General features: G+C 53.3%; 2 protein-coding genes and 1 long non-coding RNA gene across 4 annotated transcripts in view; 2 read left to right on the top strand and 1 right to left on the bottom strand.

Annotated features, from left to right (window-relative positions):
• The window catches only part of AFAP1 (actin filament associated protein 1), a 157,397-nt gene extending 139,329 nt beyond the window's left edge, over positions 1-18,068 (bottom strand). The window contains exons 1-2 of one of the 2 annotated variants that reach the window (XM_042985028.1): positions 17,882-18,068; positions 6,665-6,779 (exon numbers count right to left, since the gene is read on the bottom strand). In XM_042985028.1, coding sequence (XP_042840962.1) covers positions 6,665-6,741 — 77 coding nt within the window. In that variant the 5' untranslated portion in view covers positions 6,742-6,779; positions 17,882-18,068. The remainder of the gene's footprint in view (positions 1-6,664; positions 6,780-17,881) is intronic. The other variant, XM_042985033.1, reaches the window with a different exon arrangement.
• Positions 16,923-17,991, top strand: LOC122238098 (proline-rich protein 2-like). The gene is made up of 2 exons (XM_042984803.1): positions 16,923-17,014; positions 17,139-17,991. The coding sequence occupies exons 1-2, from the start codon at positions 16,923-16,925 to the stop codon at positions 17,989-17,991; spliced, it is 945 nt and encodes a 314-aa protein (XP_042840737.1).
• A 140-nt stretch (positions 18,069-18,208) lies between the features above and the next one.
• On the top strand, positions 18,209-21,876 carry LOC122238137. Its single transcript, XR_006217109.1, has 3 exons — positions 18,209-18,350; positions 18,534-18,659; positions 21,241-21,876. It is a non-coding gene; the product is annotated as an uncharacterized LOC122238137 (long non-coding RNA).
• Positions 21,877-23,774: the final 1,898 nt, after the last annotated feature.

Here is a 23,774-nt window from a genome sequence, read left to right on the forward strand (position 1 = left end):
AAGAAACTCAGAGTGTGGTATGCGGTGGTCCATGTTTGGGGGTGGGGGGAGTCACCCTTCTCTGGATGTCAGCAAAACCCAGTGGCTTTGGCTTTATACACAGATTTCATGCTGTCACTACACTGGATAAAGGAAAGAAGAAAAACGAATTTAATTATCAAGGAAGCAGATTTGATTGTTCAACGTACCCGCTTCCCAAAACAATCTTGTAAATCACATGGCAAATACAATTAACACAGACAACGTCTACAAATTGAGAGGGTTCCTAGCAAGGTTTCCTTTCTCTTATCAAGAAAGCCACAATCCCTAAAAGAAAAAGGGCCTAGACTTCTCCCTTAGAACAAATCTGTATCAAATGGTTTGAAGAGTCAAGACAATTTAGATATGCTTTGAGATTTAAAAGCAGAAAAACCTACATTATTTTCCCACCTGCACTGCCTTTCAACTAGACTCAACGAAAAAATTCTCTCACTCTGAAAATTCCCTTCTGCGTGCATGCACACACATGGCTTATAATCCAGGAGGAGGACTAAACAGTGGCACATAATTATTAACTTGTGAAAGGCGATATATATTTTATGCCAGCCTGCCGCAAAAGCAAACAAATTTGGAAATTTAGAAGGCTTAAGTTCAGGTCACGGCTTACCCACCTATATGAGACCAGACAAATTACCTACCTCATCTCTCTAGGCTTCGGTTCCCTACTCTTTAAAATAGGCCCAATTTTTTTTTTTTTTTTAACCTAGCTATGAGATTGGCAAGGAACAGACATTTGAGAACATACCGCATTGTCAAGGGTGTGGAAGGCAGACACTCTCAAACACCGACAGGGCGAGGGTAACACGGCCCAACCCTGATGAAAGGGAACACAGCACCACCAGTCACGACCCCAGGTGTGCACGCCCCTCGATCCAGCAGTAAGAAGACCCACTGCTTCTTCTTCCAAGAGACTGGGAAGCACCTAAACGTCCAGCAGTAGGGAACTGGCAGGAAATAGTGTTTAGGTTACACCTACATCCGTGGTTTTAAAAGAAGACACAATTCTCCATCAATGCTTGGCTGTGCTCAGACAACCTCGCGAGGGTGCAAACGTAGCAGGTCACGTGGTTACAGGAGGCGGATGGGGGACTGGAGCGGGGCCCCTTCTGAACGCCGCCCCGCTGCCTGTTCAACACATTCAAAATCCAGGACTAAAGCAAGCATTTTTGACTTGACTACAAGAGCAATTAAGGTGACTACGAATAGTGACCCCACGGGATCGTCGTGTTGATTAAATAAGGAACAAAATGACGGCGCAATTTTAATCGGGGTGTCAGAGAAGCGGTCACGGAAAGGGAGCCGTTCACAGCTCAAAGGATGACAAGGCGGGAAGAGGCAACAGAACACAGAGGAGGCGGGAAAGCACGAACCGTAAGCGGAGCTCTCACGCGGGGCTTCGGGAAAGGGCTTACGCAACGAGCTGGAGTGTAAGGTCGGTGACAGTGAGAGAGAGACAAGCCCACATTTGTAGACTGCACCTAGATCATGAAGGCCTTGAATGCCAAGCCAAGGAATCTGCACGTCTTAACGACGGAAGACCACAAAGGGGGTTTGTACAGACGTGGAACGCTAAGAGCAGGATACCGTATGTGATTTCATCCAGACATATGATAGGCTGGAGAGGGGTTAGGAAGCTATCCTAATACAGACAAGACACAACTGGGAGACTGACCGAGGGTACTGGCCCTGGAATCACAGTGCTCTCTGCGTACAAGCACCAGGCATTTATTTCTATAGCACTGACTGCCAACTTAAATACAGGCCGCAGCTTTCGAGAACCATGTCTGTGTTAACCATCTTGGCCCACGATAACAAAATACCGCAGACTGGGGGCATGACCGACAGGGACGTATTTCTCACAGTTCAGGGGGCTGGAAGTCCAAGATCAAGGTGCCTGTCGATGCAGATCCTGGCAAGTCTCCTCGCTGTGGGTTCATCGTGGGGACAGCACGCGAGCTCCCCGCTGTCTCCTCTTACAAGGACCCTCATCTCATTGGACCGGGCCCTGTCCTCACGACCTCGTCTAACCCTATCTACCTCTGAATGACTCACTTCTACTCCCACCACATTGGCAGTCATGTGGCTTCACCACGTGAATCTGGGGGGCCCGTAACAACGTCCTTTCGATCACGTGGAAACAGCAAATGAATAGGAAAAAAGGTAAATTATATGTAAATAAGTTAATATCGTTTACACTGATGATAACCATAAAGGCCAATTTAAAATTTCTGTGATAAGGGGCGCCTGGGTGGCTCAGACGGTTGAGCGTCCGACTTCAGCTCAGTGTCATGATCTCGCGGTTTGTGGGTTTGAGCCCCACGTCAGGCTCTCTGCCGACAGCTCAGAGCCTGGAACCCACTTCAGATTCTGTGTCTCCCTCTCTCTCTGCCCCACCCCTCCCCACCCCACCCCCCCCGCTCATGCTCTGTGTCTCTCTCTCAATAATAAATAAACATTAAAAAAAATTATAAAATTTCTGTTATAAAAAGAACGAGAAGCAGAGATAAATGAAAATCAGCTATAAAACGATTTCATTTTGGCGGGGGGTAGGGGGCGGTGCCTGGGTGGCTCAGTTGGTTAAGCGTCCAACTCTTGACCTCAGCTCAGGTCATAATCTCTCAGCTGTGAGATCAAGCCCTGTCCTGTACCAAGCTCTGTGCTAAACGTGGAGCCTGCTTGGGATTCCCTCTCTCGCTCTCTCTCTCTGCCCCTCCCCTGCTCGCACTCTCACCGTCTCTCAAAATGAATGAAGAAGGGGCGCCTGGGTGGCTCAGTCGGTTGAGCGCCCGACTTCGGCTCAGGTCATGATCTCGCGGTCCGTGAGTTCAAGCCCCGTGTCGGGCTCTGTGCTGACAGTGCAGAGCCTGGAGCCTGTTTCAGATTCTGTGTCTCCCTCTCTCTCTCTGACCCTCCCCCATTCATGCTCTGTCTCTCTCTGTCTCAAAAAAATAAACGTTAAAAGAATTTTTTTTAAAAAATGAATGAAGAAACATTTAAAGGAAAACTATTTCACCGCAGATTGCACACTTAGCCTTCCCTCAGTCACACCGTGGCAGGTACACAGACTTTTACTCCCGGCTTTACCACCAAAAACCACGATAGCTTCTCCCCGCTTCCCAGTTTGCCAGTGCAGTCAGTGAGCTGACCCACAGTTCCCTACTTTAGTACCAACAAAGGTTAGAAAACTAAACTTCACTGGCCAGGCGGACAAGCTAAGACCAACGGTGAAGGGCACAAAAGATGACATCCGCAGGGATGTGGGTCCACCACAAAATGGACAGTCAAGAGCCAGCTGTGGACAAAGGCAGACTTTCATAACAATGAATGAAAAGCGTAGTGATACCAAGGGAATATTACTGAAGCCTTTTAAATCTCCGAGGTGATGGCCCCAGAGTGCACAGTCGCTGATTTAAATGTCTGTGTGAAAAACTTCCAGAGACCATACGATTGTTACAGAATTCCCAACACATCTGTCATTTCATATTGTTACCCTCAAGAGAAAGATGAGAGACTGAATCTACAAAAAGACAAGGGGCCAGGCCACGTATACACACGACTCTGACCCACAGTCCAATGCAACCCGCCCAGGGAGCCGGCCCCTCACCCACAACAACCTACCCCCTGACCCACAGAGACCCACCCAGGAAACTAGTCCCTTACCCACAGTGACCCACCCAGGGAGCTGTAAGTCAGATCTGCAGGAAGTCAGATTGCTGTCTCTAATCACAGTCCAGGAACCCAAACAATGACCCCTGTGACCTTCGGCCAGGACTTGGTCGATAACGGACAGCTTCCCTAATTTCTGTCCTGCTTCAGACTCAGGACCGACCCGAGAAAGCCACACCCGCTCCCCTGACCAGCCGCATGGACGCCCCCTTCCAGTGGGCCTCCCCAGCCTCCTGAGCAACCCCAGCCCCCCTGGCCTCCCCTCCCCGGCCTCCCCAGCCTCTCTGGCCTCCCCAGTCCCCGTCAGGCCCACCCGAGCGCCCTTTCCTCCTCTGGGAAGCTCCCCCACTGCTCTGCCCGCCTCCAAACACAAGTGTGGGTGGCTGACCCCCTGCTCCAGCCAGCGCTGAATCAACAGCTTTTGCCTTTCTCATGTTTGGTCTTCATCTGTTTCCACACAAAAAGGTCTAAAAGCAGGGGTTTCTCTCCAGGTGGACACTCTGTAACTTAGAAGCCCGCTGCGGCATATCCCGGGTCTGCAGACATCGTCATATCCCCCCGGTCCTTGCCGCAAAGCCCCACGTGTTGGAGTTCTCAGTCGCTGCCGCACGGCCAGGGAACGACCAAGTGTTAAGGGAAGTTCGAGGGCTTTGGGGGGAAACCCCACAGTTCGCGAGCCTTTCATTTCTCCACTCACAACCGTGTGACCTTGAAAACCTCCCGATACCTCTACGCCTGTGTCTTCGCGTGTAATACAACTCGTATTTACCGCTAGGCTCGTATCAAAGGCGACGCTGCATTCACAGTAGCTGTGGGCACCGTCGCCCCGGCCGCCTCTCCCCCAGACAGAGCAGCAGACGCCTCGGGACGAGGCTGGTGACCCCGCGCCCCGGCGCCTTTCATTCAGCAACGTGCAGTGGCGTCCAGACTCACGGAGGGTCACCAAAGGACGACATTTGTTTCCACTCTTCAGCTTAGGCGTAGGTCCTTCCAACTCACACTCCCCGGCCCGTCACCGGGAGGTGATTTTCCCACGTCGGCCCTTACTTCCACTTTAGCAACTCGGACGCGGCCCTAGTAACGCCTTCTCAACTCCTCTTCGGCACCAACAACAAAACTTGCATCGGCCACACCGTTCCGAGTGCCTTCCGTGCGGAGCTAGGACCCGGGCACTCGGCCGCACAGCCCCTCCTCCCGCAGCACCCACGCGCCGGCCCCGGTGGCCCCGGGCAGCCTCGGCGGCACGGCAACTCCCCCGGTCCCCGCCGCACCGGCCCAGGCGGCCCTGAGGGGGCCGGCACGTGGCTGCACAGCAGCGCTCCAAATCTCGCTGCCGACGGCAACACGCCCCAGGTGGCAGGCTCCCAGCCCTCACCGCTGCCACAAGGACCCAGGCTGGGTGACGCTCCTCACCCCTTCCCACCGGAGGCGAGCCGTGACGACAGCCGGTAACGCCGATCGGTCCCATCCCGCTCGGCGCTCGCCGCACGCCTGGCCCACACCAAGCTCCCGGTGGCCGTCGGCCCGCGCCCCCGCTTCCCTTTCCAGGCAGGGGTGTTTCCACGTGGTCTGGGAGGCTCACAGAAGTCCCCGACGAGCCCCAGATTCCACACGGCCAGTACCTGAGCGGCAGAGCCAGAAAGCCAGCCCGGGTCTGGGGGCCTGGGTCTCTGCCATCACCCCCACGGCTCTCCCCGAGCTCGGCGGGCAGCGGACAGACTGCCAGCGTTCGGAGGCTTCAGAAGTGCCCTCCGCGGCGGGACGATGGAGGGTTCGGCGTCGAGGAGGCAGGGTGTGGATCAGCAAGAACCCTTTGGATCCGTGAGGCTGTCTCACCCAGAGGACGGACTAAGTGCCACGTGCGATGTTCTCCACGCGCTGAACAGCAGCTCCCTTCGTACTCCCCAAATACAGGCGCGGCTGGCATCGGGGGCACAGGCGTGGTGACACCCGACTGGGCCTCGCCGGACAGGTGTCCAACGAGGAGGGAGGCACAGGCTCTTGTCTCCCGGCCCAGGCCGGCCCAACGGGCTGAACATCGAAAACTCTAAATGCGGTCACGACGTCCGGAGGACTCCTTTGCCGTGATAACTTCCTCCCTGCACTAAGCACGTAGAGAACTCAGGGAAAGCCACCCAAGTGGGCCCGGCCGGCTGGAATCTTCGCAGAGCTGAGAGCCTCGGCTGCTCGGTGCCACTGTGGGAGTCCCACTCCTGCTCCGCGGCCCACCTCAGAACCGCATCCTGTGCCCTCCCATCCGCCCCCTGCAGCCCGAAGCATCTGGTTCCTGCCTCTGCCAGCGTCTGCCGCGCGCCCCGTGCCGCCGTAAGGGCCACCGGGGCTGGGATCCTCCCCACAGACAGGTGCCCTACCTGCCACACGGCTGAGGGAGGGACTGCAGGGAGCACGGACACGGACGACCTGCAGCACCACGAGGGGCGGGCGTCCTGCAGGTCAAAGGCGACAAGAGCCACTGGGCCTCCGGGCAGGAGTCGCCGTGAGCGATTGAGCTGCGCCCAGGACAGCTCCATCGTGACAGTCCCTGGGCACACCAGTCAACTCGGTGCCGAGACACCAGAAAGTCCCAGCACATACAGAGGCCGTGCGGTGTGGCGGCCAAGAGCCCAGGCTTGGGCGTTAGCATCCGAATCCCACCTCCCCTGTGATCTTGAGCGAGTTATTCAACGTCTCCTCACCTCTTGTTTTTAAACTGAGATACAACTGGGGCCCCAGGGTGGCTCAGTCGGTTGAGCACCCGACTTCGGCTCAGGTCATGATCTCGCGGTCCGTGAGTTCGAGCCCCGCATCGGGCTCTGTGCTGACAGCTCAGAGTCTGGAGCCTGCTTCGGATTCTGTGTCTCCCTCTCTCTCCGCCCCACCCTTGCTTGTGCTCTTTCAAAAATGAATAAACATAAAAAAAAATTTTAAACTGAGATACAACTGACACATAACAGCGTACCGGTTGTAGGTATACAACGTGAGGATTTGACGCACTGTGACGTGATCCCCATAAGCCGAGTTCACGTGAATCACCATTTGGAAAGCATTGCCAGCTTTTCTTCTCGTCACGAGAACTGAAAAAGAGGCGACACAGTGCTGACAACTGCAGTCCCCAGGAGTCTCATCTCATGTCACCTGCAAGATTTGGACATGCCGACCCCGCGGAGTGGCCGCAGAGATGAAGCGAGCGGCAGGTGCGTGGGACCCGGAAAGCACTCAACCAACCGAGGCGGTCGTGAGGGTGGAGGGGACACAGAACTCCAGAATCCGGAAGTTCTAACATGAATACTACAGTCTCCTTTTCCACCCCTGTCGTCTGCCTCATCATAAAGATACGGCACGTCTGAGCTTCTCAGCGGGTCCCGCAGACCAAATGTTGGGGTTCCCTCAAAATTCCCATGTTGAAACTGAACCTCCAAATGAATGGTCTTAGGAGGAAGGGCTTTGGGGAGGCAATCGGGTCATGAGGGTGGACCCCCCTGAGTGGGATCAGTGCCCTTATAGAGGGGACCCCAGAGAGCCCCAGTGCCCTTCCACCACAGGAACACACGGCAAGATGACACCCTCTGGAAGCCAGGAAGCGGGCCCACGCTGGACACCGAATCTGCCAGCACACTGATCTTGGACTTCTAGCCTGCACAGCGATTTCCGTTGTTTGCCAGCCACCCGGTCTCCAGTATTCTGCTACAGCAGCCTGAACACACTGACACAGAGGGCCACTCTTCAAGAACCGGAAAATCCAAATAACCCATCTGGAGAAAAACATCAAGTGACGTATGACCTCCTAACACACAAATCTGAGTTAATCGGGAAGAGGGGATTTTAACGAGAAAATACCAAGCCACGTGTCCTCAAGATTCATCCTGGTTGTCACCGTCACATTCGTTTCCACAGACCGGAACTGAGAACTGCTTGCTGTAAATGTTCCAGAAATCCTTTACTGTTCAAGAGTCATTCAAAATACAGGATTCCAGAACAATTTTCGAATGCACTCCCCTTTTCTCTTCGGATATCTGTTACACGTGTCTTCAGAAAACACCCACGAGGAGGCCTGTGTCCTGCTCCCAAGAAGCCATTTCTGTACACAGCTCCTGCTAGAACGTTCCACACGGGCTGACAGCCCCAAACCTAACTCCACCCACCGTGGCTAAAAATACCCTAGTTTTTGTGGCACCATTACCTAGTGTCCAGCACAAGAACCCATCACTACTACTCCGTCTTTTTGCCTTTTCTTAATATTTTTTATGATTAAAAACTGACCCCCCAAAGGAGCTTTCCTCGGAGCTATCTGCCTCCAGCGGCACCGCATGCCACACGCACGGGCGCGATCGACTAGCATGCACCTGTTCAAGCAAAAGGAGACGAGGATTTCCAAACTCTGAACTCACTGATGCAGCAGCACACAGACCTGAGCGGACAACGTGAGGTTTACAAAGCGAGGGCACAACTTAGCTATGACATGGGCAGGGAAGAAACACATTGGAAGAGGGTGTTTGAAAACATACAAAAGCTATGTTCTAACACCTCCAAGGATTGAAAGGTCACTTCTTTTCCATATTGGAAAACGGATAATGGACGGAAAGGTAATTCTTGAAACTACTATCCAATATTTCAGGCTGTGTTAGATAATCCAACTGAGAAGCCTTTTTTTTTTTTAACATTTATTTATTTTTGAGACAGAGAGAGACAGAGCATGAACAGGGGAGGGTCAGAGAAAGAGGGAGACACAGAATCCGAAACAGGCTCCAGGCTCCGAGCTGTCAGCAGAGAGCCCGACGTGGGGCTCAAACCCACGGACCGCGAGATCATGACCTGAGCCGAAGTCGGACGCTTAACCGACTGAGCCACCCAGGCACCCCGAGAAGCCATTTAAAAATAAACCTTTTTGGGGCGCCTGGGTGGGTCAGTCGGTTGAGCGTCCGACTTGGGCTCAGGTTCATTGAGTTCGAGCCCCGCGTCGGGCTCTGTGCTGACAGCTCAGAGCCTGGAGCCTGCTTCGGATTCTCTCTCTCTCTCTGCCCTTATCCCACTAATGCTCTGACTCTCTCTCTCAAAAATAAATAAACATTAAAAAACAGGTTTTTTAAAATAAACCTTTCCTCCAGGATGAGGAGCACAATAAAACCACATCTGACCACATCCTTGAAACAAGAAAGGATGGGACTTTAAAATATATATATATAGGGGCACCTGACAGCTCAGTCAGTTAAGTGTCTAACCCCTGATTTCAGCTCAGGTCATCAACTCACAGTTTCATGGGCTCAAGCCCTGGGTTGGGGTTTTCACCGACAGCATAGAGCCTGCTCAGAATTCTCTCTCCTCCCTCTTTCTGACCCTTCTCTCTCTCTCTCTCTCTCTCTCTCTCTCTCTCTCTGTCTCTCTAAATAAATAAAATATTTTTTTTCAGGAATTACAAAGGAGTTCTTAAAATTTTTTTAAATTGTAACAATGAAAAATTCATAGAAGAGCTTAGAGAAAATGTTTGAGAAATCTTCCAAAAAAGGAAAACAAAAGACAAAGAAGTGAAGAAACAGAAGAACGCAGACCTATAGAGGAGTTCAATGCTCAGAATAAAGGACAGGCGTCCACGGATGGGACAGACTCACCAAGTGTCCGACACAAGGAACAAAAACAAGACCCACATCATGGCATTACCGTCACAAAATTTCTAAACACCTGGAAGAACAGAGGCCTAAAAGATCATGCAGAAGAAAACGCGAGTCACATGCAGAGGAAAGGCTTTGGACACACTGACCATCACATTGGAGGCTGGATATGAGCACTATCTTCAAAATTCTGCAGGAAAATGCTTTCTAGCCCAGAACTCTATACTCAAATGACCAATAACATGGAAAGGAAAATATAACAAGGAGAGGAAAATATTCCAACATTATATAAGATCTCAACTCTGTATGTACGTACGTATGTATGTATGTATGTATGTATATTTTTTGACAGCTACTGGTGGATATGTGAAACCAAAGTAAGAGACAAAACTTAAAAAGGAGGGATCCTGACCCCAGAGAGTGAAAGGAGCTCTCTCTCAGGGTGACAGGGAAGGTCTAAGAGGACAGTGGCAGCAGGCCTAGCAAGCAACCACTGGAGAGGAAAAGCAGCAGGATGGGAGGTTCAGAAGAGTTACCCTAAGAAAAGGATAAAATGGATGATTCCCCGGTGCCTGTGGATGTACTGAGAGGAGATTTACACTGCCGGGGTGAGGGGTGAATAAAGCACAGATACAAAAAAAACTAAGCAAAACAAACTCTAGGAAAAAGAAAGGAAATGCAATCAAAACAGACTAAACATCTCAGCTGTGAGTACCGTTTCCACAGATGTAATAAGTGCTGCTGAATACTTCAGCAGAACCTTTGACATAATCGCACAGGGAGCACAGGGCGGAAAGAGGTGGCAGTGGGAGGAAGGGGTGGGATAAGTGACCCAAATTGGCTTCTAAGTAGTAGGATGTTCCACACACGCACAATCTGGAAGAAAGAGCTGAAGCATTAAAATGATGGCCTCTGAGGAACAGGAATCAGGGTGGAGAAGGGTGGAGTAGATGACGGCTGTGTTTTTGTTCTAAGTCTCGCAGAACTTTTGACTCTTAAAACTATGAGCCTGGATAACTTTGGTCAAAATGAGTATTAAATTTTTAAACAAAATCTGACACTCAATATCACATTGAGCGATACGTTCTTCAACGGTCTGGAACCCAACCCCTTCGAATGGCAAACCTGAACTCCTCTCCCCGCTAAACACGCACGGGAAGCACAGACACACAAAATGTTTGCCCAGGATTACAGGCCGTTCCTGAGTTCCTGAAGGCCAGCCTAAAAGCCTTAGAATTCTAGATTCTTCTTTCTTACAGGCAGCTTATTTCAAATCAGAGCTTGTCACTTACCGTAAAAGAAAAAAACATCCTTATGAAACAATCATTAAAAACACCTCCGCGATCAAATGCGGTCATGCTCATTTGAGTACGTGCTGGTGATTGTCACCAGTTGTTTCCCTGACCACAAAAGGCACCTCATTCCCAACTATCAATCCAAGTGCAAACGTTGTTTATTGGGTTTTGCCTCAGCCGTGAAACAGACTCTTAAACTCAGGAATGTGACTCCCTGTTGGGTTGACTCAGCTGTTTCCATTCTAGAAATGGATGTGGATTCATGCACTCTACCCCATGGGGTCAGTCCTTCCTGTAAACCTTGAAAAGACAAGGTCCCAAATGCCCCACATGAGTGGCTTTTCTTTTCTTTTTTCTTTTTTTATTATTTGAATCCAAGATAGTTAAAACAGAGCGTAATACTGATTGCAAGAATAGAATTTAGGGATTCATCATTTACATATAACACCCAGTGCTCATCCCAACGAGTACCTTTTTTTTTTTTAAGTTTATTTATTTACTGTGAGAGAGAGAGACAGCCCAAGTGGGGCAGGGGCAGAGAGACAGAGACAGAGACAGAGACAGAGACAGAGAGAGAGAGAGAGAGAGAGAGAAAGAGAGAATCCCAAGCAGGCTCCGCACTGTCACCGCAGACCTACAAAGGGCTCAAACCCACGAAACCATGAAATCATGACTTGAGCTGAAACCAAGAGTCGGATGCTTAATCAACTGAGCCATAGAGGCACCCCATGGGTGGTTTTTCTAATAGAGGAATTACTCTAATGACTTCTTGGCAAAACCTCTCTAATTAGAGCGGACCACTTCAACACTCCAAAGCAAAAAAGTTTCTTGGCTTTTGACTGACCTGTCTCTCATGCAAAAAACCCCACCCCCAGCACAACAGCGAGTCAGAAGAATTGTCCTGTCATATACTAGGAATCTTAACAGCCCTGCCAATTTGCTTAAAATTCTGGTGCCTTAGTTAACTTATATATTAACTAGGATAACAACAACTTGATCAGATGTTGTCATAATTAGATCAGCTACTTGTGGGAGGCAGAGTAATGGCCCCCAAAGACGCCCATGACCCAATCTCTGGAACGTGACTAGATCGCATTACATGGCAAAGGGACTTTGCTACAGGCCTTAGATGGGGAGGTTATCCTGGGTTACCTAGGTGGGCCCCATCTTATCTCATGGACCCTTAAAAGCAGAGAACTTTCTCCAGGCAGGAGAAGAGATATGGCAGAGTTGCGGCAGGCTTCAGTGGTCCTTACTGGTTCTGGGCTCAGGGGTTTGTGTGCAAGGACCAGAAAGAAGAGGCCTCTAGGAGTCGTGGGCGGCCCTCCGGCCGACAGCCAGAAAGGAAACGGGGGCCTCAGTCCAACAGGAACTACATTCGGCCGATAATCTGAATGAGCTTGGAAGCGATTCTCCCCCAGATTCTCCAGGAAGGAACACAGTCCTGCCAATGCCTTGTTTTTTGTCCGGTGAAGCCAGAGGCAGACTTTCAACCTACAGAACAATGACAAACAAATTCGTGTAGTTTGAAGCCACTAACATTGTGGCAATTTGTTACAGCAGCCGCAGGAGACCCATACGGTGGTCGATGCGAGAATACCCAGCAGAGTGTTGGTCACGCTGTTGACATATTCAACAAGAGGACACGGACTTGAATCAACAGGCAAATCAACAGGCAAGGATGGCCATCCAACACAACACATTACGGACCTGTTCCGATACACGCAGATTTGGGGAATTACAAACTGCCCGGAACATTTTGCAGATTTCAGGTTTGGGGTAATTCACTGCCCTTCAACTTAGAAACATCCCAATGCCTGCCTTGCCCGATAAACTCTAAGCGCCACGCAGGAGAATAAATGCTGGACTGCGTGCACCAACCCGGCCCCCAAACTCTCCTGCATACCTGTGGCGGCACTTAACTGCACTGCACTGAAATGACACCCAGGTCTGCTTCTCCCACTGGACTGCGGAGCCCCAGCTCTTCCCAGAGAAGTCACCGCGCCCCAGCTTGTATCTGCACGTTGACCGCAGTACTCGGCCATGCCACAGATAATCTGTACAAACGTCTGCTGAGCCATGTGACCGGTACACCGTCATATAAAGTGGGTTCCTTGAGGACCGGTGCTGTGCTTTATTAGCCTCCGTATTCCTCCCACTGCCATGCCTGGGAGCTCAGAGGCACAGAGTGGCTGGTGGAGAGGAAGAAAAGGCAGGGGGAGAACAAGAGAAACTGGGAGGTACTGCAGTTTCCAGGGCAGCCTGGCCGATGGAGAGGGAGGCCCGAGAAAAACTGGGTGCTGACCCGAGAAAAACTGGGTGCTGACCCGAGAAAAACTGGGTGCTGAAATCAGGCTTGCACTGATGCCCACTGCTCTCTCATGTGAACGGCAGGAATGCCTGGCTGCCCTTGACCTCAGACTGCCTATCGCCTTTTCCCACGTCGACAGGTGGCTCAGGTACTGAAACCTCAAGAAAGTAGGCTTCGTTAAAGGAGCACCCACGGGATGGCACAAAACTGAAGACACTGTTAAGGGATCGGTTCCACGCCTCCAGGGGCCTTGCTTACGGAAAACGGGGGCAACTGCTCGCGGTGCTTCCCCGCAATGCTGAAGTGTCCAGCAACAATGCCAATTACAGACTAAAAACAATCCTAGATGAAGTTGCCCGATACACTCACGTAAGGGCTCATATGTGCGTCTGAAAAACTTGGATTCGTTACATTCGTAATCAAGCCTTTTTTTTTTTTTTTAAATCTTTGGCAACAAAATATCTTACAACTTACAAATTCCGCCACATTCCTGATTTCGTTTCACCCTCAGAACAATCTCTTGAGCGACACGGAAGAAGCAACCTAACAGCTAACTCCATTTCACAGCTGAGGGAGCTGAAGTCCCCGGGAAGCACTCGAACGTCACGAAAGCCTCACCGGGAGCACGTCCCTCGTTGACGTATCCCGTCCAAAAGATCCCAAGTGAGTGACCTTCGATGCGTCACCTGGATTTACATCTTGCCAACATCCAAAAGGATCTCGAGGAGGCTTAATCACAGGCACGTGTACGGTAAGGACTTTAAAGTGGAAAAGAGAGAAGAAAATCCATTTGGTGGGGGACACGGGGCGTGAGGTGGAGGGTAGGCCTGAAGACCCAAGGCTGACTTTGAGCCAAGTGATACGCAAAAGAAAAAGGTGATTTACAGAACATCATAATCATAAAAAAAGGAAGCACCATCAGGGCTTTAAAGCAGGATGAATGAGGCCTTGGGTGGGGGCCCCTGGGGGAAGGGGAGGGGTCCTCTCTTCCCTCAGTAAAGAGCAAGAGAGGACAGCTTTGAAATGCAGAGTCCAAACTCTATCCCCGGGCATTCCATTCCCGAGAGGCTCCTTTCCATTGGGTCCATATACGAACCCAGCCAGCTACACACGAAATAAATGGTCTTCTCGAAGCAAAACGAGCATTAACCAGTTAGCTTTCAGTGAGGACATGACTGCATCCTAAGAAGACCGCAGAGAAGATCCCCGTGGAGTTTCTGAAGGCCCCTCCTAAAATAAAATCGCTAACAAAACAAACCACATGCCGCATGTAACAAAGTACATTTTTTTTTTTAATTAAGACTGCAAACCGAAAAAAGGAACCAAACTCCTACTGCGTGAAGTGAAAAAGCTTAATTCAGCGGCACCGCAACCACACAGCTATCCCCTATTTTTAAGCCCTGAATCACCCACACAAGAATATCAGAGAAAACTGTGTATCCTTTCTACAGCCAGACAAGTGGCTTTCAGTGAATCAAGCACAACAAATTCCCATTTTACCGAACAGATACACTGGAGAGGAGATTAACAGCTGAAAGGGTTAATTACCATATTCCTTAGAACTGGAGTTGCCTCACAGGCCATTTAACGTAGGCTGTGATTTCTTGCAAGTAACCATTTTACACTGTGCTTGGCGCCTTTTCCTAAAGTCACATCCACCTACTCAAGGCACTCCCAAATTCCACTCATTTCCGACTCCCCAAATTAAAATGTCTGCTAGAGACGGGACACACGGAAGCCTTCACACGGCTTGGGCTCAGGTTCATTGAGTTCGAGCCCCGCGTCGGGCTCCGTGCTGACAGCTCGGAGCCTGGAACCCACTTCGGAGTCTGTGTCTCCCTCTCCCTCTGCCCCGCCCCCACTCATGCGCTCGCTCTCTCTCAAACGATCGACTGAACGCTGCACACACGAGTTCTGCACCCAACTTCATAGAGGAAAACATCAAATCAATCTGATACGGCGAAGATGTTGCAAGTACAGCACAGTTACGAGGAAAGATCGAAACGTTGCTTAAGCTTCCATCACACGCTCTGGTCCTCAAATCTGAGATAAAGTATACAGCCATGCGACTAAACCCTCCGAAGAAAAAAGAAAATAAAAGAACTTCCACTTTGGATCCTACGCCTTCAAAGATCTCCACTTTTTACACACTCCTGCTAAGAGAACGTTGCTCTGCTCTATTCTGTTGAAATAATTTAAAAAATTAGGGCTGAGAAGTTTCTTCCCTCGATTAAGACTCTCAGAGGGGAAGAACGTGATGCCCAGAGGGGTGGCTTTGCAGGAACAAACAGCATCCATTCTGGAGCCAGAATTAGAAGGCATAAATGCCAAGCCAGTACCCTGTAGGCACGGTGCGACAAACACCAGGAAGAAACCGCGACCCCTTTGGAGAGCTGACATGTGGAACCACGGTATAGAAACGAAGCTCCCTCGTTTAAAGGACACCTCTTCTCAGCTCCGCGCACACACGGTGCCCACCTGTACCGGAGCATCCGGCGGGCCCTACCACGGCTCACCACTCTGTCCCTGAAGACCACAGAGGGCAGGACAGAGATTTCAGGGAAGGTTTCGGACAGGAGACGCTGCTGAAAGCGGCAGGTAAGAAGGGGTAGGAGCCTGTTTCCGATTCTGTGTCTCCCTCTCTCTGCCCCTCCCCCATTCATGCTCTGTCTCTATCTCAAAAATAAATAAACGTTAAAAAAAAATTTAAAAAAAGGGGCGCCCGGGTGGCTCCGTCGGTCGGGCGTCCGACTTCAGCTCAGGTCACGATCTCGCGGTCCGTGAGTTCGAGCCCCGCGTCGGGCTCTGTGCTGACTGCTCGGAGCCTGGAGCCTGTTTCGGATTCTGTGTCTCCCTCTCTCTGCCCCTCCCCCACTCATGCTCTGTCTCTCTCTATCTCAAAAATAAATAAACGTTAAAAAAAAAAAAGGAAGGGGTAGGAGGAGTCAGAACTACAGCAGCTACAGGTGGGGGGGGGTGGGAAGAGTGGAACGCAGAGAAGGGTCTGCACCTTCTGGGTTTTACAAAAGCAACAGCTGCATTTTCAGCACAATTTCGTCCAGTGCTGCTATTTACACGCTATCTTGCCCACGAAGCATTTCAGTTTGGCCACCAGAACTACTTCTGCCTACACCTCAGTCTTCGGTCTTGGGCCAGAACGCCACAGTCCTAAAGAAAAGAAGAGGCTGTCTTGTTCAGCTGTGCATCCCCCAGGGAAGAGGCTCACCCCGGGGACACTGTCGGCGTTTCCGCTTTATTTAGGTGGCGGGGCATCCAGTCTTGAAATCTGAGTTTCTCCATCCACAGCCTCACCCTGGCTGTCCCTTTGTCGACTTGACCTCTAACTGTAACTGCCTTGGCCTCATTCCGTGGGTGTGGATGCTCCTCCTTCAAATGCGTTTTCCAGCCCGCCAAATTCTTGTGAGAGTTCCCTCGACTCTCCAGGCGCTGAGAGCTGCAAAGTTAAATCTGGCTTTCCAGATTTTTTTTTTTTTTCCCTTCCCAATCCTAACGGAAGAAATCAAGAAGCACCGGGCAGAGGGGCTCGGCTCCCTCCAATCAGAGCCTGCTCTTGCACCGGGGCAGGAAACGCCGCGGCCTGACTTGCGCGGTCCCTGGGCGGGCCAGTGACAGCCTCGCGGTCCCCAGGGACCCGCCAGGGAGAGGCGTGGGTTCCAGAAGTGCAGCCCGGCGATGCCGCTCCCCATTTCTGCTCATTTGGCGGAAGAGAAACGAAGGCGATGAAAAAGGGAGTCAGCTGTCCTACCCAGGCCAGCTGCGCCCCGTGCACCCCGCTACACCCTGCCGGGAGCCACCACCCACACAAGGACGCCCTCACCGCACAGGCCACCACACACACACTCACAGGGGTGGGATCACACCCCTGCAAGCCCCCAGGTGGGGCGGGGGGCAGGGGCCGTCTCCCAACTCACAGGGTGGCCAGGACACCGGCGGCAGGGGTCCACGCAGGGCCACCGTGGGTAACACACGTTCACTCGACCAGTCATGGAGGGGGGCAGAAAGACAGCGCCGCTCACACTCACGGGGACCAGGACCCGCACGCTCAGAGTCCCTGCCGTCACCCTCAGCGAGACACAGTAGGCCGGCCACACCATGGGCGGGCGGAGGGAGGACACAGCACGCAGGACGTCCCGGATTCCCCACGCGCAAGGGCCGACGCAGACCCACCTTCACCGACACACTGCACCAGCCACACCATAGGGGGAGCCAGGACGGAGCCGGAACCCCCCGCTCTCGGCGATCAGAACCCCCGCGGGCGTTCACGCCGGGGGGCCACGCGGGGTCGCAGCAGGCGCAGAGCCCCCTGGGTGCCACCCAAGGCGGAGACAACGCCCGGGCGCCCCGGATGCGCGGCCGCGGGGTCAGTCCCGATCTTGGTCCTGCGAGGCTCAGGGTGGCGGCTGCCACCTCGGGCCGCGACCCCGCGGTGCCCCGCTTGGACCTGCCACACCCGGCGCGGGGACCCCCGCCGCCCGGGACTCCGTCCGACCCCTGGGCCTGCGCGCGGCCCCGAAACCCCGGGCCGGTCGGCGGAGCCCCCGCCTGTCCCCCACCGAGGAAGAACCTCGCCCAATTCCGGACCCCCCGCCGGGCCCGGGACCCTTGCCACCCGGGACCTCCGTCAGGCCAGCCCCGCCGCTCGGCCCCCGTCCCCCCACCGGCCCGGGACCCTCGCCGGCCCCCGAGACTCCCGGTCCAGTCCCTGGGCCCCCACCGGCTCCGGACCCTCACCCAGCTCCGGGACTCCTGCCTGCCCCGGACCCCATCCGGCCCCGAGACCCTCGCCCAGCCCCCGCCCCCCACCGACCCTGGACCCGCGCCCGGGCCCGGAACCCCTACCTGTCCCGGGCTCGGTCCCCGAGACCCCCGTCCAGCCCCCGTCCCCCCACCGGCCCCGGACTCGGGCCGGGCCGGCCCCGCCGCCGCCGCCGCCGCCGCCTCACCTCAGGTCACCGCCTCAGCGGCGCTCGCTCCGGGCCGAGCGGAACAGAGCCGGGCAGCCCGCAGAGCCGCGGCCGCCGCAACAATGGAGCCCCGGGGCGGGGCCGCCTAAGCCGCCGCCTCAGCCCGTCTCCGACTCGGGCTCGGGCTCGGGCTCCGCGCGGAGCAGCAGCCGGCGCCAGGCTGCGGCCGGCCTCGGGCACCGCGCAGGCGCACTCGCCCCACCCGCGCCCCTTCGCCCCGCCCCCGGCGGCGCCCGGCGTTCGGGGCCCACCCCCCGACCAATGGGGAGGAAGCCACGCGCGGGGGGCGGGGCCGAAGGAAACAAAGGAGGAGGCGGGGCCGCGCCGGGGCGGGGCTGCGGGGGTCTCGCCGGGGCCGGCCCGGTGAGTCCGCGGCCCAGTCCGTTCAGAATCTGCTCGGCAGGCTGTGTGCTCAGCCGGAACCCGAAGCTCATTCTTCTCGTTCTCGGTAAATGGCCTCTCCATCCACCCAGTCGCTCAGGCTAAAATCTGAAATCAGCGTGGAGTGTCTTATTTCCCTCACTCCCTCGTGCGGTGTCTGTCTGCATTGCCACTCTGTCACAGCACCAGCTCGACTTGCCTGAGTGGGTACCCCACCCCCCACCCTCAGTGAAGCGTGATCTCTCTCTAGGACAAGCCAAGAGTCGGACTCTGATTCATTTCTGCGCACACAACAGAGCCCGGTGCCCTAAGGCGCTCAGCGAATGCTAATAGGACAGATGGATGAATGGATAAAGTCCCATCTCCTTGTGATGAGGTTTGCGGGTGATGGTGGGGGGGCCGGCGCCGACGACCAAGAAAGAGTTCTCGAAGACCTCTTTGGTGCAAAAAGGGGATTTTATTAAAGCACGGGGACGGGACCCAAGGGCTGTTAGAGCTGCGCTGGGGTTGTGAAGAATGGCTGGGTTTACACTACGGAGTTGGGGAAGTAAAGTCAAAGGGAGGCCTCCAGCGGGACTTTGATGTGCTAACGAGGAGTCCTAAGCTGCGGAGGCCCAGCTATAGTCAAGCTAAGGTTGGTTTCCCTCTACTGAGGCATTAACATTATGACAGCAGGGGGTTCCTGGGGTTCTACTCTGTATTTGCCTTAAGTATTTGTCAACGGGCTGCAGGCTATAAATTAAATTTTACCTGCCATTTCCTTCGGCCTTTGTTCCCCGTATCACTATGGAAGGGTGATGTTGGGGCTCCAGGAAACTGAGTCTATGGGTTTCTGGAGATGAGGCTGTTGATAAGATTGCCTTTTTCTTGTAATTTACTAAGATGTTTCTAAACTAAGAGCTTAGTAAACCCATGTCCTGCAGGACTGTGATCTCTATCAGCTGCCCATTCGTTTTCTCGTTTCCTTTGTCCTTGGGCAGCGGGGAGTGCCTGAGGAATGACACACACATCCCACCTGGGGGGGGGGGGTCGGGGGTACGCTAGCTTGCACTTTGTCCTCAGTCCTCCTCAACTCACTCATCACTTGAACATGCAGAAACACACACACACACACACACACACTCGCACACACACTCGCACACACGGACAACACTTGAAAGCCTGACTTCCAAGCTGATTTGCCAGACAAATTCCTCCACGAATATAAGAAGCTTCCCTACTCCTCTCCAGCCAGAGTCCCCCTGTGGTCTGGGGATGTCCTCAGAGAAGAGGAAAATAAAATCCCAGGGAGTACAGTAGTTTCAACAAAGGATGGTCACCCAGGCTTCAGACCTTTGCACACGCTGCCCTCTGCCTGACACACTTTTCTCCCTGTATTAGCCACCTCCTACTGACCCTTCCAGTCTCTCCCGAAGTGTCACTTTCCCCAGGAAGGAGGTCACACTTACAGGCTTTGAAGATGTCACCTGCCATTCTAGATGAGATGGCCTTGGGGAAGCCCACCTTGGCCGATAGTCTGAAGACCTGAGGACACTCTCCAGCCGATAGTCAGCAAAAAGCTAACCCCCATGTCATGCAGGCCCGCAGAAATAAATTCAGGCAGCAACCTGCATGAGCCTGGAAATGGGTTTTCCCCTAGTGAAGCCTCCACGTGAGAATGCAGCCCAGCCAAAATGTTGAATGTAGCCTGGTGAACCCTGAGCAGAGGACCCATCTACATCGTGCCAAACTCTAACTCAGAAACTAGTTACGAAATGTGTGCATCATGGGGGTGCCTGGGTGGTTCAATGGGTTAAGCGTTCACCTCCTGACCTCGGCTCAGGTCGTGATCTCACGGTTCAGGGGATCGAACCCTGCGTCAGAATGTGCACTGACAGCACGGAGCCTGCTTGGGATTCTCTCTCTCTCTCTCTCTCTCTCTCTCTCTCTCGCTCCCTCCGTCCCTCCCATGCTCGCTTGCTCTCTCAAAAAAGGAAATAAATTTTTAAAAATAGTTTAAAAAAAAAGAAATGTGTGCATTGTGTTACGCTTCTACATTTGTGATTATTTCTTATGAAATTGAAAGCCCCACGAGAACAGGAATGGACTTTGTCTCGCTCCCCACTGTGCTCCAAATGCCCAGCACAGTCCTGTTCTAGGGCAGTCGGTTGGAGGAGACCAAGCAGTCAGCTGGCTGGCTGGCCCCACTGTCCTCTCTGACCCCTTTTCCTTGGCCCTATTCCATCATATAGGCCTGAATAGTGTCTTGTCTTCCGAGCCTCCCTCGCAGCCTGAGGGGACCATGTGACATTGTCCTGGCCAGTGAGACCTGGTGGAAGTTGGCTGAAAGGTTTCCAGCATTTGGTGCCCTGGGGCCAATTTGGAGCAGGCCTTGAGAGCTGATTGTTCACCCTTTGGGAATTGTGCAAAGTCACTTATTAAACAAAATGGCTACCTAAAAATTAAATTACATGCACTTACAATGAAAGTTATATCAAAAACAAAAGTTATATCAAAATCAAAAGTTGGGGCGCCTGGGTGGCTCCGTCGGTTAAGCGTCCGACTTCGGCTCAGGTCACAATCTCACCGTCCGTGAGTTCGAGCCCCGCATCGGGCTCTGTGCTGATGGCTCGGAGCCTGGAGCCTGCTTCCGATTCTGTGTCTCCCTCTCTCTCTGCCTCTCCCCTGCTCACGCTCTGTCTCTCTCTTTCAAAAATAAACATTAAAAAAAAAATCAAAAATAAATATCCAGAATTGGCTCCTACTCATTTTACTGTGGTTTGTGACTATCTATGCTACTGAAGATTTTAGAGCTACTGTATGATAGAAATTCTATATCATGTGGTGCTACTGACATCTGTTCTCACGGCTGCCGCCAGCAACGGCATGTTGGTAGCTTGAAATTAGATGTGGTGGGAGGACTTATGCCGCAGAAATTGGTAACGACTATAGATCAGGACTATCTTCCTCCTTCCCAGCCCCCAGAAAGCCGAGGAGTGAAGATCTACCGGCACACCATTGGCTTCCAGAGAAGGTGTTCCTCTTCGAGAACAGGGGTAGACCCCGCTGATGCTGCTTTTTCTCGGCAGTGGAGCTCATTCGTTTACCTTTGGACACACATGTGACCCCTGGACCCGTAGCAGCCACTTGACAACGAGCAAAGTCAGAAGCAGATCCTCACCCTTCCATCCTGGAGCCACTGGATCAAGACACGGAATCGCCTGCCTCCAGATTCCCTGTGGAGCAGGAAAAGCAAACCCCCTTGGCTGTGTAAGCCAGTGCTGGTCAATTCTTCTGTTACTTACGGAACTCCTGACCGACATATATAGGCATTCAACACGTGTCTGTCACATAGAGAAACCCAGCCTGACTCTCTCCTTCCTCATCAGTGACCATCCTATTTGGGCCCCACGATCACTGACACGAAATTCACCACGCAGTGAACCAGTCCGGGCAGGTTTCATAGCTCTGACTCGTAGAAAGGTTTGTCCTATATGAAAATAAAATGTCGGGACCTCCCGGAACCTCAGAAAATAAGCCCAATCCCTGTCTGCCACCACAGTCCTAATAGAAAGAGAGCATTCATTCAATAGGAAAATAAATCAGGGCTCAATGACCCCAAAGTTGCACCAATGCTCTTTATGGAAGCTCCTGACCTAGTCTGATACTGTGAAGGGCTACCTGGTGGGGTTCGTGACCTGAGACCTCTTCCCAGACTTTTCCAGTAACAAGTCTCTTGAGGAAAAAACATGATTATGAAATATTTCTATGCCAAGGTAAGCAACATGATGCCTTTGACACAGTCTTCCTAGATTCTGGGACTAGAGGGAGCAGGGACCAGCCTGGAAGGACGGATTCGCCTCCCCTGGATCGACTCAGTTGCCGCCTTCTCTGACCACCCTGCATCAATCAGGACCCAGACCTTCATCCACGCGAACGAGCCCTCCGTCTCCTCTTTCGCCCTCCTGACTGCTGCCCAGAGTCCCTCCCGCATTCAGACCCAGGCACATACGGCCAGCATGTGCTTTTCTGTCTCCCAGCCTTGGTGCCCGTCTGCCTCTTCCACCCCCACACGGTTCCGTCCCACGTCTCATCCGTCGGTCTGCATCTCACCTTGCCATCTGCCCTCTTGTTAACCCTCTCTCCCCTCGGCCTCAGCTGTGCCACACCCGCCTGCCTCCCTCCCTGTCCTGCTGCCCTCTTCAGTCACCTCTGTACTCCATTCTTCCTGCACCAGACGTAGGAAGTCCAAGTGCACAAAAAGCCAGTGTTCCGCTGGGTCCCCTCTTCTCACTCTGCACCGTCCCGTGCAGATGGCTCGTGAGGACCTGTGACTCTGGCCATCCCTCACAAACCTCCCGCCCTGCCACCTCCATCCACCGAGTCTCAAGCCTGTCAGCCCAGCGGTGCCTGGGGCACCTCCATGGGGCAGCCCCTGGGCACCTCACCCGGGACACGCCGTGGCCCGCACCTGTCTTCCACATCCCGGACCTGCTGTTCCTCTCAGGTTTCTCACTCACCAGTGGCTCCAGCATCTCCCCATTGCTCTGCCAGTGAGTGGGGTCCCCACCCTCTCCCCCGTCCCCACGCCCAACCTCCAGGTCCTGCTGGCTGTCTTTCCGGAATCCACAGCCCCCCTCAGCCTTTGCAGCTCTCCCCAGAATTGTGGCAAAAGCATCCATATCATTCTCCTCCTCCCAGGCCTGGCCCCCCCAACTTCTTCTCCCGGGGACAGCTCGTGGCAAAGGAAGAGGGGCAGAGATAGTGCTCTAAGAGCAAACCTCAGAATTCCTTTCCCAGAGAAAAGCACAAGTATTGGTCTGGGAAGCCACTGGAAAGGAAGGTTAGAGGCGACTATAGGCCATAGGTGGCTGGGCTGAGGCAGAGAGCTGCACTGCTCTGGACGAAAATGGATCAGCAGGCGCGTTTGGGAGCACCCAGAGGAGGGGGTGAGCCACTGCCCCAGAAGCTGACCTCTCGATTGACCTCTTGATTGTCAGGCAGTTGCCCCTCCTCGGCAGAGCCGGGGGTCTGGGGGAAGCCACAGCTGGTCAGCATTGGAAAAGATGGACACAGAGCTAGAATGGCCTTACCCCCCAGAGGGAATGGGGGGATGCCTCCCCACTGCCCACTGTGCTACGGGGCTCTCTTGAGAACATCTGAGTCCAGAGAGTGACCATAAACCCGAACTGAAAGGCTGTCCTTTTTATCGACTTGTCTAGGGCAGAAAAAATCCTGGAAACATGTGAAAGACCATCAAGCGTTTAGTGCAGGGAAGGTAAGAAAAGACTCAGGCAGGCGAGAATGACTGGGCTACTGGCAGCTGGCGGAAAGGGGTCGCCAAAGCCTCGTAGGACTTGTTGGGAGCATCTAACCCAATATTAGCCCCAACCAGTGCTGGGGGCCCGTAAAGCAAGTTCCCGGCAACCCGCGCACGCCTGAGGCCTTCATGTGCTGGGGGCAAAGACTGTAAGCCGGCACAACTGGGGTCTGTGCATGCTCAGACTCACTG

This window comes from Panthera tigris, chromosome B1 (genome assembly GCF_018350195.1).
Source record: "Panthera tigris isolate Pti1 chromosome B1, P.tigris_Pti1_mat1.1, whole genome shotgun sequence".
Classification (NCBI taxonomy): domain Eukaryota; kingdom Metazoa; phylum Chordata; class Mammalia; order Carnivora; family Felidae; genus Panthera; species Panthera tigris.